Source organism: Typopeltis vanoorti, chromosome 5, assembly GCF_054136105.1.
Source record: "Typopeltis vanoorti isolate ZY-2024b chromosome 5, IOZ_Tvanoo_1.0, whole genome shotgun sequence".
Classification (NCBI taxonomy): Eukaryota; Metazoa; Arthropoda; class Arachnida; order Uropygi; family Thelyphonidae; genus Typopeltis; species Typopeltis vanoorti.
In genome coordinates this window covers 90595589-90617354 of record NC_143553.1, presented here as the reverse complement: position 1 = coordinate 90617354, position 21766 = coordinate 90595589, and the positions used below count along the sequence as shown (strand labels likewise).

At 34.8% G+C, this 21766-nt stretch overlaps 1 protein-coding gene across 1 annotated transcript in view; it reads right to left on the bottom strand.

Annotated features, from left to right (window-relative positions):
- LOC150106645 (dachshund homolog 1-like) overlaps positions 1 to 21766 on the bottom strand; it is a 237271-nt gene that overhangs the window by 10191 nt on the left and 205314 nt on the right. The window contains exon 9 of the mRNA XM_090393448.1: positions 4204 to 4266. Within this exon, the coding sequence (XP_090249574.1) occupies positions 4204 to 4266 (63 nt within the window). The remainder of the gene's footprint in view (positions 1 to 4203; positions 4267 to 21766) is intronic.

Sequence of the window (21766 nt, the reverse complement as noted above, 5' to 3'; positions counted from 1 at the left end):
CAACAATGGAGCCAGCAAAGAAAATTAGTGATCGCCCACCACATCGCTGGTGGACATATTTCACGTCGTCTTAATTAAAGCGGATCAAAATTCCGCGTCTCATCTGCTTCTCCAAACTTTTCCTCCAAACTTGCTGCTGTCAGTGGATGAATGATTGTGTTAACAGCTACGGCAGCCTGGCTTGCTCTCGGTACGTGGCTCTTCTACGGAAGCCATTAAAATGGACAGCACAGTCACCCTCCCCCCTCTTCTTTCTGTTTTAATTTGGAATCATAATAGTAATAATATTGCACTTTCATTCAGACGATGTATTAAAACCAATCTCCGCTCACTTCTAAGGCATAAAAAGGGCACCTCGCATGTGCAGCTTACAATACTCAGACAAGAAGAACGAGTGTCAAAATGATTCGGCAGTTTTTGCCGAAAACAGCACTAGCTCCCTCACCTTCTCACTCACATCCATATTTCTCATTCAGTTGGTTTATTATTTTTAAGTATTTATTATTTGATATGGGTGTACTGTACTTCATGCGCATAACAAAGAAAGAAAACAAACTCCACTCATTACTGGGAAGTGCATCTTTTCTGTATTTTGGCCTGTGTAACTATGGCAACAATTGAAAACGAAATTTTCAGCTTTTTGATGACAGCTATATAATTGTAGCTTAAGTTATTGCTTTACAAATTGCTACTTTGAAAAAAAAAATCGAAAATTCCTTTTTTTTTTTTTTTTTTTTTTAAGAATATTTCCTGCAGATAACAAAACCAGACTGATAAAAAAAAAAATAAAAAAAAAAAGATCAACGACCTAAAATTATTTTATCCATGATTTACTAAATCATGGATAAAATAGCAGCACCCATATTTTGATTTTATAAATTTATCTTAAATTAAATATTAAATATACAAAGATTCACTAATTACACTCCCATCAAGAGTTTATGAGCCAGTTTAGGAATCCTACTCTACACACGGAACTACATTACAACTCCATGGGACAAATTATTTGCACAAAAATTAGCGTGTGGCTTCTGAAGAGCAATAAAGTCTACACTATCCGAAACGGTTTCTTTCGATTATCTTCACACAGTGGAGACTTAGAATCCTCTTGAATAGTGTCTCTAAATTGTGTGTTCTGTAGGTCGGCTTGTCTGTGTTTTGATGGGAAAAATTGAAGTTTCTAGGCGGAAAAAATTTTCTTCGTCAGTAAGAAAGATCAATCGCTTAAGACCGACTAATTTATTTGGAGTAGGAAACAATACGCCAACCATCAACAGTATGCAAATGATTCATTGCACTCTAAAGTCTTCTCACCAGCTGATCTACGAGGTCACATTTAAAGACCAGAAAGTGCGTGTTACCTTTTGTTATTCAGCTTTAATAAAAAAGGATTCGAGTCTACACACATCACGTATTAGCATTTTCTTGATGTAATTTATACCACGTTTTCATCATTATATATAAGCATATGTTTCTTATTCATAACAGGATATTTAAGAGTGTTAAAAGGGTCAATATCTTTATAGTTCTCATCTAAACTTGTCAAACTAATGTTTGCGGTAAAAAACTGAATTTAATGATATTACTAGTAAAATAATACAGTTTTTCCCTTCCATCTTGAACACGATTTGCATCGGTAGTGCTACTTGAAAACCTGAAAGGTGAAAACCTTTCAGGTTTTCAAGTTAACGATCCATTGGATTCGCAACAATACCAAGGCAACTCGAGCTATCCATTCAGTTCTCGTCCGTCCAAGATGGACTGAGTCTCATACAGCAGGCGCTCGTCATTATCTTGCTGCTTCCCTTTAAGGGTATTTTATGTCTGTAGAACTGTGTGTTCACGAGGCCCGTTTGCAGGATAAAAAACCCAAGTTTCCGGGAGGGACACTCTCCCACCTCCGTATGAGACAGTATGAATCGCTTGATTGGTGTTAATACTATGAGTATTTTATGCTTCTTCAATACCTGATAATTGCCTAAACTGAAGATTTTTTAAAATAATGTAGAGTTACAGAACGTTCTGATAAAATACACAATCAGGGTAAAAGACTGAAATTAAACCAAACGTTTCCCAGCTGTTGATGGTCCGTGTGAAAACAACCTCAAGCACCAAAATAAGTTTTAAAAAATGACAAAATTGCTCATACTTAATTTGCCTATTTGTTAACTATTTTCTCTATACAGTTGGCAGCATTCTCAAACTGTCAGTGCAACTAATAAAACTCATCACAAAAAAACATAAACAATAAGCGGTCATCATTATAACGGACTTTGTATTTCCTTGTTCAAATGATAACCAAATGTAGCTTTCTTATAGTTGAGTTCCGTAATTCTAGCCACATTTAATGGCAACTGATTAGTTACTAGTGAGTATCAGTCGATGCAGTTAGTACAATTTAAAATGTAAAATGATGATATTTAAACTGTGGATTCTAGATACTTTTAATTGCAAACAAATTCCACTTTAAATTCCTCCCGTAAAACAGCGGAAAGCGAATGTCCTATGGGTGGAAAATACCTCGTTTCGAATCTGGTATAGGAAGCGAGGGCCTTCATAAGGTTATTTCATTTGAAGACGAATTAGCTAATCCATATGGAAGCGGCGTAGTTTTCTGTCTAAAACAGAGAAAACCACAATATGCAAGTCATATGCAAGATGATAAAAACCGGCAAAATGAGTACAATGCGAATTACGAGAATATTATGCCTATAGACATAATACAATTGGGTCATAACAATTAGTTGTCTTTGGCTAATCTAAGCAACCAATCAGCTGCTACTAAAATAGGATGTTCTTGTTGAACAAACCACATAATTCAAATATATTGCGAATGATTTTTCATTAAAGAAGCTAAACGGGGATTCTTTTAAGAGAAAGATAGTGATTAATAATGTGATTAGTGAATCACATTACTAGTGCAGAAAAACAAACAATATTGCAGACAACCCCAATCTTCTACATATAAGAAGTCCCACTCAGATCCCCGCTAAATTATTCGTTATAAAATGGAACGAGTGACTTTGATTCAATAACTAATAACCACCAGGGCTCAGGAGAAAGTTAGCAATAATGAATGGCATCTTACTGCTATACGTGCTAATAATTGAAAAGTCTGCAAGATCTATCGGTTGCTCTTTACATTTTCTAATAATAGATGAAGGTGTCATTTCTAATAATGGCTGATACTTTCTACTTCTTAATTTAATACGAGACGCGACCTTTTAAAAGTCGCTGAAGGCAGCGCGGTAGAAACTTATTCATCAGATTTTATAATTATTTAGTTATGTTAGTGCAAGGTATTTTCAACACTGTTATTTTACATCGTAGATAATTGGTTACAGGTCATAGAAGTCTGATTATCATTCAATAAATGTCTTAATAAAGCAAAAGGGGCTTTAAAAATGATTCGACAAGCGAACAAGACGATTGCTAATTTCTAGTTCTAATATCATCTTCTAACTACCAGTTCTCGTTAACAAATAACTGCCATTTGTAACAAAGGCTGATAAATACCAGTTATAATTAGCGTCGAAAACTGGCCTTTATAATAACAGCACATAACTGTATGTTCTAATTACAAGTAATTAAAGTCAATTTTCATTACTGCTGCTTCTCCTTACTGTGAGCTTTGATAAGCGATTAGTTGTGCGATTAGTTGAACAAGTCCCGTAATTTATTGGCCTGTCAAAATATGATTAAAATACTCCACTTTGTATACAGTCCGGGTTTCACCTATATAACGTCTCAGTGAGTTGATAACAGTCTTTATCTATGTCTGATAACCTTAAGGGGGTTTTCTGGAAAGGAAATCTACCAAATAGAAAACAAAATAGTGGCCAAGTTGGGCAAAAATCTTCGCAGGAAGGGTAAGTAAGAAGGCGGTACTCAAGGCAAACTAGAAGGACAAAGGTCTTTTGAAAACTGTAACAAAACACAGGAGATAACGGACATTTAAAATACTTAGGGGTACTCCAAGGAAGTGGCTGTGGTAAGAGCTCCTCCTGAAGACATTTGTTTACATGTTGTGAGTGTGGTTTTAAGTTTTCGTCCCTTCAGGGTAAAAATGACATTTTTTATTCCTATTTCTCCCCTTCTCTTCCCCCTCCCCTACGAAAAAAAGAGGGGTCTACGGCTTCTAAAGAATTCTTATAAGGTCAATTTTTACACTCAAAAGGTCCGTTTTGTACTTGTATCACTTACCGTGAACTTTGTCTCCTTCCGGCCTAGAACTGCGATCTCGTTCCAGCTCTTGGGTCAGGGATTCTGTAAAAAAGGTTTTTCAAGTTATGCGCTGCATTAATTAGATCATTTACTTTATTAGTCATAAAAATGATGGCTGTATGCACTATCTGTATGACTGTTAAAGTCCGAAAGGAATAAAGAAAAGGAGTATTATTAGCGGTTCTAAGAGAATCGTTTTCTATTCTCAAATAACCAAGTTTTCTTTAAATTCTGTTTAAAAATGATTTAACTTTATTTTATCTTTGTTATATTTATATTTTTTCTTTATTTCATCCTATAATTTTTTACTTATTTCACTATGTTATCAAAATTGTATTCGTTTGTGTTTAGGCGAACAAAACAAACGCAGTGAGGGGTCACAACAGTGGCTGCATGTTCCTCACCCTTTGGCTATATAGTTAGGATTAAAAAATCCCCACCAAATTTAGGTTTGGGGAACTTTATTTGAAAAATTACTTCAATACTCTACCATCAAGTAAAGAGTAGTCAGTTAACGGGAATAGTCGCCTATAAAACAGCCATTCTTCATAGCCGAAATAACGCAGCCGATGATTCATTCTTATAGAGTTCAACTACTGAATCTGAGGATCGAATATTTGAAGTTCCATATAGATTTGGCCGTGGGAGAAAACAGAATCTATGACTACATGCCACAGGGTCCACACACACATAAGAGAGAGAAGATATGGTTAACAATGAATTTAATAATGTAGGTTTTTTTTGTTGTTGTTGCTGTACAAAAAAGTTTCCAAGGCTTCAGTGATAACAATACTTGAAAGATACACATTGTTGGTTTCACTATGTAGCTGTGTGTTGTGCAATCATATGATATTCTCCAATGTTGCTGAGCCTCAGTAGCTCTGTTGGTATCTCCCATGCTCTTTGGCTGGAAAGATCTGGATTCGAATCCCGTATAGGACTCTAAAAATCTTTATAAGGGTTTTAGAAGTGATGATAAGTTAGCCAGTGGAATATAGTTGTTGTTGTTTAGGATTACGGCTTTTATTTCAATTTTGTTGAAACCAGACAACTGTAATACTTAAATCGGATAAAAATAATTCGTAGGAACAGCGCAGCTAGTATATACCGATTATGTGATCGCATTCAAGTTAATGAAAAATAAAAAATGATATGAAATTATATTTTAGTGTTAAATTATATTTTACTGTTATACAGCTCGCCGAGATATATAGCGCAAGAGGAAACGTATAACTGAAGACAAAAATGGTGTTTGCAGCTCACGACCAAATAGATAACATTTTATAACAATCGCAGGAGACTACGAATCGGATGCGGAATTATGAGCGTTGGACCAGCGGGTTAGTAGTTTTATTTCTATATTCATTTCAAAAAGTGTTTCTCATTATTATTATTATTATTACTATAAAAGATACATTTCCTGCTCCTAGATTCATTGTAGCCATATCAGTAATTCCGATCAGAGCAATTGCTTTATTTTTTCAAATCGCATAAAATTATACATAATTTTACACGATTTTGTGTCTTTTAGGTAATTTAAATACCAAAATTTGCCTGATTTAAACTAAAATCGAAATCTTTCACTGATCTTAGTAACATTCCCACACACGCAATTTCAGTAAAATTCTTTTAAGCAGAATATTTGTTATAATGATTAAACACAGATCGACGGATAATTGATTGTTGTTAGAAGCACACTTAAAATTGATGATGCGATGTGGTGCAGTTTCTTAGGAGCTTAATTATGCGAAACAGTAGAGCAACACCTCGACATAAAACTCTGTAATATTCGTTACCTTCCGCATAACCTACGATTATTCTGTAAACTTCTTAGATGATATAGATTTTACGATATACTGTACCTTAGTCTTCATTTCTTTTTATAGTAAATAATAAATTCAATCTTTTTAACCAACGGATATTCCTCTGTATTTAAAATAAGCAAGTTACATATTTATTGCAATTGAGATTTCTTGTTGTAGGAGAGGAACCCGGTTTTACTTGCACACTTTACTCTTCCAAATGCGGTCGCAAAAGCATCTAGAGCTCTGGAAAGAGACATCTTGTTCCAGCGCTCTCGAGAACGAGAGCTCTGGGTTCGAATCCCGCTGACGACAATAGGAACCTTTATGGAACTTTTCAGGTGAAAGTTAATCGTTTTCATAGGGAGGTGGCGGATTTTGTGCGTGTGTGTTGTTGTTATTGTCTTTCAGAAACAAACAGCCCAGAGAACACAGCAGATTAGCAAGGATAAGAGGACGGCCTGACACTAAGCGTTAACTCCCCTCCCCCAATAGACGCACTATACGGAAACGAGAACATCTGTCCTTTTCTTTCTAGAATAGGAGACCCGCAAGAATTGGAATGTTTGCTGGGTTCTGTATAATGAAATATAGGAAATGTTCGTAGTTGACTTATTTATACTTTCCTAAGTTTTAATGAAAGTAAAATATTGTGTATTTAAGGCTGTAATGCAAGTTTCATCTCCGAAATTATTTGAAAAGTACTTTGAATCTGTGCTAACAGTTTAATGTTGCATTCTGACATTGCATTTATATGGTCTTGAAGAGAAAGAACACCGATTCCCAAGAACACTGGACGCAAGCGCTAGATTTACTTCAAGAAACATACGCACACTGGAGTTGCCTTTGGATAGGTGGAATAACATTCTAAAGTGTGCGTATCTGAAAGCAGAGGAAGCGAAAAAGTGCCTCTTCTGCTGACTACACGGAAGCATGAAAATATTGGAAGCCACGGAATATGGTGATTTAGTAAATGCTTAAGAAATTGAATTCACTGATAAACTCTGGAGCAATGAGGAATTAATAAAGGATGGTATGGTTGGGGAAATGTGTAACAAGAGATATATATGAAGTTAAGTGACGACTTCCTCATAGAACAGTGTTAATGGCGGGTTGAAAGTAATCAGTGTCGTTACCCTCCCTCAGAAGGATCCCAAACAACATTGAAAGCTCGGAAAATCAAAAAATTCCCCGAAGAAACTCCTGACTTTGAATGTTAAAGGCCAAGCGCATGTTAAATTTTCTCCATGACATTAATCATGAATACAATTTTTATACATAAATTGAATTAATTATAAACGTCGACAGAAAAATAAAATTAACAGTATATTATTTTTTATTGCGCTGCATAAATATAAATAAGTTTTCATTTTGTTTGTGAGTTCTGTCATCGATATCCACTTTGCCTGCCATTTCTTCACTGCTGAACATATGAAATCCTTTTTCGGGAATGTCCAAAATCGCCTTTGTCTTAGGAAAAAAAAAACTAACAACAGAAATAGAAGAGAGCGAAATCACGCGGTTAGAGAGGCTCAGAAATGCTTCATAGTAAGATTTTCGGATACAACTCAGTCTCAAAAACGTATGGAATTTGAAATTTCAATCCTTTCTTCTATCTTGCATTCAACCAATCGTCTGATCATTTCGCACTGATTGAAACGCTTACTTTTTCCGTAGTCTCGTTCCCAATGTCAATGGTTGTCCATGGTAGCGATCATTTTCAATAGAAGTCTCATAGACGATTTTCAGGATGCCATGTTTCATTTAGCTGTTTTGTTAGGTACAAAAAAACGTCCTCACTCTTTTTTATCTCTCAAAGCAGTACGCAACGGCCTTTAGCCTTAACTTTTGAAGATTGGGGCTAATCGCTACCTCTATCTATCATAGATAGTTAGCATAAGACTATTAGTGATTTTAATAGACATTTGGAGAGTATGGCAGTCAACTGCTACCATCTCGTGGTCTCTCGTCTTAACACTATACATTATTGTCTAAAACTGAATTCTACGATCGATTTTGTTAAAATGCGGGTTAATCGAGTTTTCGGGAGTGAAAAAGTTACCTGCCCGTACCCAGAGACCGACTAATCCAAGAGGCAGCTGAAGAACGGCCTAGAAAAAAAGTTCCTCTAATCAACAACCAGAATCGAACTTAAAACGGTTTTCTTCAGGCGCGGCTTCCTAACGATAGGAATGTAAACGCCATTTCCAGAGGGTTACGCAAAAAAAAAGTATCTCTCACGTCAACAACAAGAATCGAACCCAAAACTTTTATAACCGAAGAATTCATATCAGGTCATCCATCCGACTGCGGTACAAAGGTATTCGGCTTCACTTAAAAAGGCCTAAAAATGTTCATCACACCTATGAGGTAATTCGACCATAGATCTTCAAGCTCTTACGAAGGGTTTCTCTTCAAGCTGTGCTACAAACCTGATTTAGTAGCAATTCAGTCGCCATTGTCAATGCTAGCTAAATATATTTGAATGTTAAAGTGCTAAATGACAACTATTGTGCTAAAACAGTTGTCCTTTAGCATGGATAATGCGATTTTGGTGTGCAAGGGAATCTGTACTTCGCCGAAGAACGGTATTTAGACTGCTAACGTACATCCAACTCAACTGCAAATGTGAGTTGAGACAAAGAGAATCAGCAAGTGAGGAGACTAATGCGACATAATGCTGCAATTGGTCCTCTACGTCCGAAACAATTGTCTGTTAAATCGGTCCTACAAGAAGTATCGATAGCAATACACGAAAAAACCATTTAACATGCACTGTTTAATAACAGACAAGGATTATTATCTAACCTCCGTTTCTCTCGCTAACATATAGCACACACAGCCTTTAGCTCTTTCAAACCGAACATCTGCTTAAGATAATTTATTAGAATCACCAAAGGGAGGCGAGTCCAATAAAATTGTAACTCAGTGCATACTGGAAAATTAGATCTTGCGTTTGGAGGAAATTAAGTTTCTCCCCAACCTAATTTCCGCGTTTCACCAATGAGAAAGTGCTTGTTGAGCTGAGTGGAAACTTTTATGGCATTTTTATTTGAAGATTATCACTTTGATATAATGGAAGATAGTTGTGTTGCACGCGAATATTTTTATTTGTCTCATTTATTATGCAGAAAGAGACCATATTTGCCTACCCGTTTAGCATTAAGAAAGTTCGAAACGACGGTTGTAAACAGAAATCAGCATAAAATATGTAAACTAACTTTGTGATATTTGTTACTGTGTATACACTTAGAGGAAACGGTAACGAAAATAAATCAATAATTAATACTTTCCTGGGGAATAGTTTTGGCAGAAGCTCTGAGATAGTGTTGCATAGGGAGAGAAAGAGAAGAAAAAAAATACAAAAACGAAAACCCCTCGCTTCTCTGTTGGTGGTTTTATGTGCGGAAGCTAGGGCAACATAAAAGTGAACAGAAACGTTTATCACCCAGAACACGAGAGAAGGTTTATTTAATTTCAATCCATTCCTGTGCGAGAGAAGAAACAAGCGTCTCTTTAACAGCACTGCTCTTAATAAAAACATTTTACTGTGCATTTAAATGGTGCTGCAGACCTATGATTTCTGAAAATTTCATTTTCTAGGGTAGCAGAGAGAGAAGCGTGCCATCCTTGCGTTTTATTAGGAAGGAGTGGGATTCGATAGCATTACTGCCTTTGTGCATGCCGACACCGAAGAGAAAGAGTGAGTATCGGAACTGAGTATAGTACAACTATTAATAGAATTTCATAGCCTCTGTAATATGTCGCTAGTGAATGCAAATGGAACGGGGGGATTGGGAGCGTGGCGTGCAACAAAAGCGAAACCAAAAGCCCTGTCAAAAGCTTAAAATGAAATTGTCTGAGCACTGCTATAATTGAGTCTCCATCTCCTACAATCACAGAGGGCGTAAGCCTACCAGATGGTAAGAGTTGGGGACTTTTGCTGTTCGATAGTTATTATTTTTTTCCCCTTTTCTAAGTACGTGGAGTTGAAGGTATCTTCAATGGGCACGTACTTTATTAAGAGCAAGTAAATGTGAGGCACTTATCAATTTTTGAAAAAATAGAATACCTTCTAGTCAATTGACTTTTGTTACGCTTTGCCGATAGGTCATATCTACGAAAGGATAACTGAATAAAAAAATAGATTATGCAATTGATTAAGACAGGTAATTCTTTTATTCAGAAATCTCTCTTTAACCTTAGCCTTAAGATTTCAGTAAGATCCAGAATTATTTAATTTTCTTTTTTTTTCCTGCTTTTCTTCGAAGTTTTTGTTTATTATTTTAAACATTGCTCTCTTTCCGATAATAAATAATAAGGAACATAAGAAACAAATAAACATGTTTTTTCCTCAGTATTTATCAACAGAAGGAAGCAAGGCCTATATTGATATAAACACTAGCCTATGTTACCTTTGATAATGTTGATAATATCGTTCTTTTGCTTCCTTCTACTAATAAATACCAATTCTTTGCCTTCCTTCAGCGGTAATATTATTATTTTGCCTCCCTCTGTTAACAAATACTGAATTGTTTTGCTTCCAACTACGGATTGTTTTACTTCATTCAACTAATAAATACCAATTCTTTGCATCATTTTAGCGATAATATTATTATTTTGCCTCCTTTTGTTAACAAATAATTATTTTGCCTCCCCTTCTGTTAATAAATACCGATTGTTTTGCCTCATTCTGTTAACAAGTACTGATTGATTTGTTTCCACCTGCGGATTGTTTTACTTCAATATACTAATAAATACAAATTCTTTGCTTCCTTCTAGTGGTAATATATATTATTTTGCCTCCTTTTGTAAAAAATACTGATTGATTTGTTTCCACCTGCGGATTGTTTTACTTCAATATACTAATAAATACAAATTCTTTGCTTCCTTCTAGTGGTAATATATATTATTTTGGCTCCTTTTGTAAAAAATACTGATTATATTGCCTCCTATTAAAAATACTGATTGTTTTGCCTCCTGTTAACAAATACTGATTATTTTACCTCATTCTGTTAACAAGTACTGATTGTTTTGCTTCCACCTACGGATTGTTTTACTTCATTATACTAATAAATAACAATTCTTTGCCTCCTTTTAGCGGTAATATTATTATTTTGATTCCTTCTGTTAACAAATACCGATTGTTTTGCCTCATTCTGTTAACAAGTATTGACTGTTTTGCTTCCACCTACGGATTGTTTTACTTCATTATACTAATAAATACCAATTCTTTGCATCATTTTAGCGATACTATTATTATTTTGCCTCCCCTTCTGTTAATAAATACCGATTGTTTTGCCTCATTCTGTTAACAAGTACTGATTGATTTGTTTCCACCTACTGATCGTTTTACTTCATTCTACTAATAAATACAAATTCTTTGCTTCCTTGTAGTTATAACATATATTATTTTGCCTCTTTTTGTAAACAAATACTGATTATTTTTCCTCCTTCTATTAAAAATACTTATTGTTTTGGTTCCTGTTAATAAATACTAATTATTTTACTTCATTCTGTTAACAAGTACTGATTGTTTTGCTTCCACCTACGGATTCTTTTACTTCATTATACTAATAAATAACAATTCTTTGTCACCTTTTAGCGGTAATATTATTACTTTGCCTCCTTCTGTTAACAAATACTGATTATTTTGCTTCATTCTGTTAACAAGTACTGATTGTTTTGCTTCCACCTACCGATTATTTTACTTCATTATACTAATAAATACCAATTCTTTGCTTTCTTCTAGTGATAATATATATTATTTTGTCTCCTTTTGTAAACAAATACTGATTATTTTGTCTCCTTCTTTTAAAAATAATGATTGTTTTGCCCCCTGTTAACAAATACTAATTATTTTACCTCATTCTGTTAACAAGTACTGATTGTTTTGCTTCCACCTACAGATTGTTTTACTTCATCATACTAATAAATAACAATTCTTTGCTTCCTTTTAGCGATAATATTATTATTTTGGCTCCTGTTAACAAATACTGAATTGTTATTCCTCCTTCTGTTAACAAATGCTGATTGTTTGGCTTCCACCTACGGATTGTTTTACTTCATTATACTAATAAATAACAATTCTTTGCCTCCTTTTAGCGGTAATATTATTATTTTGACTCCTTCTGTTAACAAATACCGATTGTTTTGCCTTATTCTGTTAACAAGTACTGATTGTTTTGCTTCCACCTACGGATTGTTTTACTTCATTCTACTAATAAATAACAATTCTTTGCCTCCTTTTAGCGGTAATATTATTATTTTGACTCCTTCTGTTAACAAATACCGATTGTTTTGCCTTATTCTGTTAACAAATACTGATCATTTTTCCTCCTTTTGTTAACAAATACTGATTGTTTTGCTTCCTGTATCAAATACTGATTGTTTTGCTTCCATCTACAGATTGTTTTACTTCATTATTCTGATAAATACCGATTCTTAGTTTTCTTTTATTGACAATACTGATTCATTTGCCTCCTATTGAAAATTACTGGTTATTTTGCTTCTGTCCATTTATATAAATTCTGGATGTTTTCGCACTTCCTTAAAAAAATTGTTTGTTCATTCTACTAAAAAAAACTGGGTTATTTTTACCACTTCTGTATATTAATCCCCATTTGTGCCTGTTATTCTCATTTTTTTTAAAATCCTGGTAAACAACAGCATTTAGTTAAAATTAAAATAATAGTTAAAAATCACTATTTATGCAGAAAATGCAACTGAAATTAAAATCACCATTTATCAAGAAATGCAGTAAAATATGCTTACGAAAAATAGTTTTTCTTTACAGCCTGTGTATTGAAAATGTCGATAATATAATGTCGATGTATAATAAATGCGCAGCCATGGAATCGATTAATAATAGAAAAATAAAACGTAAGTTAATTAAATGAATATTAAAATTTTAATTAGCAAGAAATTATATAAAAATAAAAATACGACTACATCCACAATTAAGTTTTTACTACTTTTATCAGTTATTATATCTTTTCATATTATGTTTCAACAAATAATACGAACTTTTAAAAATAACAATAAATATATACAAAAGTAACAATAAATAATTTATATTATTATACGGTGGTTGAATGATTAATTACAATGTTTAATTTCTATTCATTGATTTATGATCTTTTTAAAGAAGACAAGAATGCCAAACAGTATGATCAGTGAATGATGTCTGCAATTTGGTTAAAATAAATTAACAGCAGAGGGCATTTCAGTTTCTCTTAACTGATGTGGAGACAGTTAAGAGAGCATCGAACAGCAGGCATTTTGCGGTTTGACTGAATTTTTAGAGAATTTAAAACGACTTTCTTTAATTATATTGCTTAGTAAGAAACTGGTACAATAACTTAATTAAAAAGGTTTTGTCAAATACAAACTTATAGCCATAAAGTCAAGGCTCATTGATTGTGGATAAGGGCTGGAAAAGAACGTTAAAAAGGGGAGGGGGAATATTTTTTTTTATTTTTCCAGGAAACAATTATTTCAGTTTAGGATAAAATCGATGCTAGGATTTTAAGAAGGAATGACAAACGAAGCAATTGAAGTCGAGCTCAGTATATTACACATGTTAATTGCATGTATTCTATGGTCGGTTTGTCTGTTTTTGCTTCTGGGAAACAGAAATTTATCGGAAATTCCTGCAGAAGAAATCTTGCAGATTTTCGATCGAATTGCACTTTTAAAGATTTCTCATTTCGCAAACAGGATTTAGACCTTGGTCTAAATCCTGTTTTCGAATGGTAGGTAACAACATTTTTTGTACTGCAGGTACATCAACCGAAAATGCTGTTTCGCATTTCTGAAAAGGCAGCATATAATTAAGAACTCCCGTGAGATTTATTTTACGATAAGCAACTGGGAAATAAAGTGTAAAATATATCAATAGCTTGTCACAGTCAAGTAACTTGGCTTCTTTGAAACCTAATTAAGATTCCGATAGGGCGATTAATCCTATTTGCATAGTGTATTATGGCTGTCAACTGTGCGTCTTCTTCGTCCCGGTTTGCTTGTTTCTGTAGGATAAAAAATCCTAGTTCAGGAAGTAAAAACTCTACTGCCCCCGTATGAGAGAGCGATTAACTCACTTTCAGATGAAAAGTCCTGATAAAGGTTCGTCGCATATCAAAGACATTGAAGGTTTAAGATGCTATATGTTCTTCATTTAAGGAGAGAGGAGCAAGGAAGTGTAAACAACCAAGCTTATCAAATGGGTCAGTCAGTGTGTGAACCAATATTTATTAATGAGAGAAGTAAATAAGCTTGATCACTTATACTTTCTTGATCCTTGCCACCTTTGAATAAGTTTGCTCATTTACACTTCTTACCAGTTTAATGAACATAGATGCTTTTTAATTCTTTCTACTAATAAAAAAATATCTACATAGTCGAGTAAATAAATTGGTTGTTTACACTTTCTCCTATTAATAAATATGTTAGCTCCTTAGTAATAAAGGATGATTGGTTGCCTCGCTAATAAATCCTAGTGGCCTGACATGCTTTGGTACAACCAGAAGCAGATCAAAAAGCGACAATTCGAATCTGGGATGCTCTTTTAAAAATAAATATTGTAAATAAAAGATTAAGAATACGCACTTATTCCTGCTATCATATATGCCTTTCCAGAATATTCTGATAGCATTCAGATACCGAAGTATGATGGGCTGGTCGTTTTGGAACTGGCTGTTACATAATCCATTAAACGTTTTTACTACTAGGTAGACTGTCATCCTGGATAACTCCGTTATCGATAGGTAGACAGAGGCCATCACAGGAGGACAGAAATCACAGGTATGCTTATCTGGTTATACTATAGCCAGAGGTACTGCTAAACGTTGTCTTCTTCCAACAAATTTTTTTCTAGATCATTACAAATCTGCTATGCTTGGGCTGTAGAGGTAACTGAAACTGGATTCACACTCTCCAACATCTAAGCCTAGGGTCATTGTAGATTAACAGAAATTTTGAATTCGTCTCGATCATAGGTCATCAGCCAAAATTCTGTGCTTCCAACAGATTTTTGGTTGATGACTAATAGCACTCCGAAATCTGTCATGAAATTATTGGTGACATATGCTTGTAGCTTGCCTGTTTGTAGATATCGCAAATAGGCGACATATTATAAATAGGTTATATATGAAGATGCGACTGGGCTCTGTCTTTCGACCAAAATTATTCTTATGGCTTCATGTCTTTTTTATTTATTGTTTCTTCCAGGCTAGGGGGAAAAAGCTGAAACATTTTATTCCTGTCACACTTTAAAGCCGCTGCCGCCTTAAAAGATGACGCGCAGATGTGCGGATAAGACTACAACAGATGAAGTCTTTCTCTGGAAGTCACTATCATCTGCTCTCATGCTGTTCTGATATACTGACGGATTGTCTCTAGAGGTACTTTTATACCTACGATTAATGTATGATATCCATGTCTTCTTGTTGAAATACATTGCCCTAATGGAGTATGTAGTTTCTATAAGATCCTCAATTTTCTCTTCTCTTGGTATTGGTTGCTTTAATTATTTTTCCATTAATAACATTGCTCTTATTTCTTTACCTTCTTCCTATTAATAAACACTGGTTGTTCATGCTCGTTAGTACATATTAATTATTAAAATTTGGTCATTAGCTGGCTCATTATTTGAACAATTCAATTTTAACTAGTGTTTAAAAATTAATAAAACTACTCATAAAAATTAATATTGAAATAAGATTACGGAATGAACACTTGCGTTAAATACTGATCAGAGGAACAAAGGGGGAGCTTTTCAAATATTTCCTGCAAAAACTATAAATTGAGCATTAAAAATTCTGGTTATGTTCCATTAAGAGTTGTAAAGGGAACATGTGCTGGTCCGGTTGGCCTACTCGCTCTACATCCAACAGGCTACGGGTTCGAATCAGCCATGAATGTTTGTGGATGTCTTTGGTGGGAGATGAATTTGATCATCCGGTGTGTGACCACGTCCCTTCTTGTAGCTTGTGAACTTAAAAAGTTCCATATTTGGTTTCTAGAACAGAGTTTCCGAATTATGTAGAAAATAAATAAACGATACAAGAATATTAATTTAAAATTTCAAAAAAATCTCCTTACCCATTCACGGTATTAATGTACTGTAGGTTTATAATCTTTCTTGGGTGGGAGTCACATTTTAAAAAAAAAAAGGAAAAGGACATTGGCGAAATGTTTGCTTCTCTTTCCTCTTTATTCTTAATATGCTGGATAAGAATGGACAAAGTATTGGACTAATTTTCAAAAAAAGTTTACAGAGTAGACTTGCTGTCTGTCATGCCTCATTTGTAACGACGGTAGACTTAATCCAAGTCTCTTTCTATAACGAAATTCGTTAAGCTTATCGAGTGATACCTTCTGGTTTACATTCTATACTAGACAACGGTTTAGTATCTGTTGTGTATAAAGTAGGACCAAATGAAAATTCATTACCATGTCAACCCTTTATAAAAAAATAAATAAAAAACTCCCATCAAGAAAAAACAGCTTTTTGGACCAATGTTTAGTTCCTCCTCTCCTATTCGTTAGCTGTTGCTAAAATGTCACACGCTTTTTTTTTTCGATCCTTACAAACACCACGAATGCGTAATTTCTTGGCATATACAATCAGATAATACTCTTGTTTCCTATTCGTGGAATACTGCAAACAAGCAAATCTCAAGAGACGATCAGTCGAAGAACTTCTATTTATAAATTATGCCCTTAAATTGTTTGTCATTAATTCATTTACGCAAGGTGTGTCACCTTGACACAAATAAAATAATGACAATCAATACAAAAAAAGCAGAAATTCTATATTCTATATGATCTTACCTATGGCTTAACAGGTGTCGCTTTTAAATTTCAAAGTTTACTAAAAATAAGGGAATATTTTTGACATTAACCTGGGTATTCGCAGTCTACCAACTGCACAACATTCAACTGATTACACGATTAAAATTGTATAATAAAATATTGTTTTGCACTTTCTCTCTTTTCAAATCGTGGACAATCACCCTCGTTGTGGTAGTGTCGTTTGTTAGGACTTTGACAGATACATGTGGATATTTTTAAAAGAAACTGAAAAGGTCAGTGGAGAAAAAAGTTTCGAAAAATTCCGAAGAAATGCCAACCAATTAGAGATACAGAACCAACACAGATTTCTGAAAAAGGCGAACAGCAAAGACAAAGGTCACTTGAGAGAGACTGGAAGAAACAGTAAGAGAGAAATTACATGGTAAAAAATGAAGAACGAAAGAAGAAAGTCGATAGCAAGGACTGGCCAAGTAATAAGATAAAAAGAGAAAAATTTTCAAAGTAAACCAGTTCTTTGTTGATACAATCTTTAAGAAAATATTTGAAAACTTATTAATTAATATTGAATTACTCGGTCTCATTTTAGAGATTTCACTCCCGTGTTTTTAAAGTTTTATCTCAAAATAAAATCCTAGACGGGTTATGGTGACTGTATTATACGAGATTTGATTCTTGCTACTCTCGTGCAAGAATCAAAGAAAAATTCTGATACTGAACTGATAACAAATTGAAACATCGAGAACAAAATAAAGGTAGTTACAAATATTCTGAATTTGAGAAATGAACGAATAAAAGTTACAATATAGTAAATTACGAGAGAGGAATTAAACAAATGATGAAAAACAGTAAGATTACTAGGAGGAACGCAATGATTAAATTACTCGAATTTAGACAGAGGGGAAAAAAGAGAATGAAGAACTGCTTGTGTTTTAGTTGTTAACAAATACAATACAAAACTTTTGCATTGTGAGTCTGGAAAAATGATAGACAATTAAAACAAAGCAGATTGAAAAACTGCAGGATTGGCGAGAAGGAATCATTACGAATCAATAGGGAACATTAGACTACTGAAGCTTCACAATATCGGACCCATAAATGAGTCGCAAAAATTAAAAAAAAAAAACTCTTCATCGATCCGCATATATTTTATTTGCTATGTGAATAACAAATATATCTACGTTGATAATCTACGTTGCAAATGGAGTAGACCTTGCATTGTCCAAACAGGAGATCAGTTGTCACTATAAAGAACGGACACGGCAGCTACTATACCTAACAAGTGTAATTTATTGGTCTTATTTCCTGGTGATGTGAATATTAAATGCTGGCGAAAATTTCATCCCAGTGTGAACTGAATTATGGCAGTTCGTTTATGTTAATGTCTTCAGGTGGAGTATCTCGCATGACAAATTCATTGTGGTATACTGTCCAAGGAAATTTACTCGCAGATTAACCATTTGGTTTGGATTTTTTTTTTTTCAATTAACGGCAGTTTTTCCCCACTCTATTTTCAGATTCATCAATCCTTTTTACATATTTCTATGTCTGCTCCTCCTTTCTCCAAATCTTCGAACCATGGCGGCATTCACACTTGCCATTGAGGAAAATCTGTTTATCTCGATTTTCCCTTCTCGACTTTCAGTATGTGTTCATTATTCATTGGACATATCATTTTACACACATTCATCTAACATACTTTAATAAACTTTCTACAGATACACTGTTTTGCAAAAGTTATTCAAGTACTTCCATTTTTCTCGAATACTGCGTATCAGTAATCAACCACAGAGCACATTGTAGATGGCGTTGGATAGCACTGCAACCAACAAACGGTAAAATCTCACTGAAGCATGCATGTTTCGGTGGTGACTGGTTGTCCTCCATTAGGTGTAAACCGCCCCCCCTACTTAATGAAGGCTTAAAGTACTTAGAAAACGCCATGTTTATAGTTTCTAGAGCGGATTATGTAACCTTTAACCTACTCTCACGGCACTGATGTGCTATCGATTTACAACCTTTCGGAGAATGGAAATATCATAAAAAATACTTAAACCTAGACAAAGAAAGTCATGCAACTACATAAAGTATTCAGTAAAATGCTATCTGCATTTATTTCACATAACATTTACCTTTAATTGCACTGAATCAGTGACTGAATTGAGATAGGATGCTTCAGCTATTCTCCTCTGAATGAAATTTTAGTATCAGGAGCTCCCCTGACGTTTATATAAGCTCCGAAATGCTGTTCCGATAATTGAGAAAGTTAAGGGTCCCTTTTCTCTTCTTTCCCCTTCAATATATATGCCTCCATGTACGTATATTTTAAACTTGAAGTTATTCCTTTATAAAACAATCTCATGTTTCAGAATTAGCCTTGTGTCTTTTGTGTTTTAGTGTCCGAAACAAAACATTTGCAGAGAGATCATTCATGAATTTAATATTGCATTATTACTGTTGATTCCTCTGCGTTAAGTCCACAGTATTCAGCAAATGCGCGCAAGCTGTCACGAACTCACACTCACGCAGCAAACCAAAAGCATCATAAGAAATCTAGTCCAGTTTATATTAATTCAACTAACAGACTTGCCAGCTTCCTGTCAGTTGTTATATAATTCACTGAACGATGGAAATCATATGTTGAGAGGAAACTGAAACCCTCTTAATTGGAATGAACGAATATATTTCACTTTAGAGATATTTGCACAGTTGGAGAGACAGAGCGAGTGAGAGAGAAAGAAAGAGAGAGAAAGTTTTTCCAATAAATTTCAGACGTTATATAAACTGTAAAAACTCTTCATTTTTAGAATATTTATAAAGCTCTGAGCTCTTGTCTTGTCTCGACAGGTTGATAGAGGGGAAAAAAGAAGTCAGCCAACCTATTTATGAACTTTAACAAATGTGAAGCATCTCTGTAGCTGTAGAGGTCTCGCTTGGTTATATGCCTTGAGGAGTGCAAACGGAAAATTTTATTTATGGGAATTCTTCACTTATGTGTAAAAGAAGGTAACCCATCTCAGTGGGTGGCAATATCCGTTCTTCCTCTCACCTCTTTCTGCCTGTTTGTGTCTCCTGTTTTGTGCCTCTGCGTGTGTGTGTTGCGAATGAGAGAGAGAGAGAGAGAGAGAGGACTGTGATTCATTCACGCTCTTGAAGTCCAGAGATAAGAAGAAAGGCATTACTCCAAACCTAGTTATGCGAAAAGATAGTCTAAACGCATTTTTTGGCAGAGAAGATAGTAGGTACGAAATGGAACTTTGCCAGCGTACAAGAACTTTCATCAGGCTACTAAACTAAGCGAGAAAACTGCAAACAAGCAGTAGGGAAAACCTTGTGCCATTTCTCCTAGTTAGGTCTCCATACTTATCGAGCAAATGAATAACAGGGTCTTTTTACAATGACTTTAACGAGGGACATAAGTCATATCATGACAGTCCTGAACATACATGAATGGAGGAAACGCATTATTTAGTGCTTTCTGTCTTCTGCTCTAGCACACACGCACACACACACACACACACACACACACACACACGCGCACATCCATACGTACAGACAAACGCTCGCCTCTTTCTCTCTCATTTCTAGGATGCTGCAACATCACGCGAGCCTTCCCGCGTCTCCTAGGCTGTGTCACGCCCGATCAGCCCGGCGTTTATGTCCGCAGAAGTATGCCACGTCATGCCATTGAATATGGAGTTGTAATATCCCTAAATTACTTCTATTCACTGGGGTCTGTGCGGCTCTCGCGCATAAAACGGAGCCAATCATATTTCACCGCTTTTTACGAGGGAACAGTAAAAGCTTTATTTAGATTCCTCCACGAGAGTTTAATGCATCCTGTTTTGCGAACAGTTACTAAGTTCGCGTTTTTCTTTTTTTTTCTTTTTTCTTGTCGCCCCCCCCCCCATTTTTGTTTTTGAGAGTGGGACGGAGTGGAGAGAAAGCGCATACTAAAATGAACAAACAGGATATGGTAGCTATTGAATGCTGGAAGACTTTGTTAGCTAATCGTAGCGAATGACGATTGTTATCGTAATCCGAGAATTTATCAATTTGGTGGCCTTGAAGAAGCTTGCGCTAGTGAACTTCAAATATTGTCGCCTGGTGGCGCCACCGTCGTATCTTTCCGTCTTAATGAATACTTTATTTGATAATACGTATCCGTTTAACAGAAGTTTAGAAATATGAACGTTTCCATGGCAATCAATATCATTTGTTGATCAAGAGCGTACACTTGATACTCTATAAGCAGAGATGGAATTTTTCATTTCCCCCTACTCGGTTGGGCTTTATCGGATTGTATATTTACTAATATTCATCGAGTGAACAATTGTTGTACGATTTGTTTTACAAATTGTAAAACGGAATGATTAATATTTGTTCTTTGTAGAGCGAATTGTTGCCTTCTGTTGCATGAAACTATCTGTAGTGCTAGTTTTCCAGTAAGAAAGTGATTCAGTCTTCTGAATCTTTCAGTTTTGCATCTCATATCAATTAAGCTATAACTGAACTTCTTAGTTCTGATAAAATACCCATTGTTCAACGATGTATTTTTAAATTAGTCTCTTATTCCTGTACACATTTGGATAAATATTTTACCTCTTTGAGTAAAAAATAGCTGAATGTATTTATTTTATTTCTAAAACTTTTTTTGTTGTTGTTCAAACGTTTATTTCTTATTGTTCTAATTAAGCTCCTTAATTCACAGATATCCACTTTCCAGAAACTTGTATTAGAACACTTGAATCCACTCCGTTCCCCTCCCTAAAAAACAGGAAAATCAACACGGGTTTAATTTGAAGCAAGTTTGCGTAAAAACCAAGTAAGTTGCTAAACTGTGGGCGTGTCTTCTGCAAAAATCGGTACACGTGACTTACCTGAAGTCAAACAGTGGAGATAAAGTAATAAAGTACAGGATAGAAGAC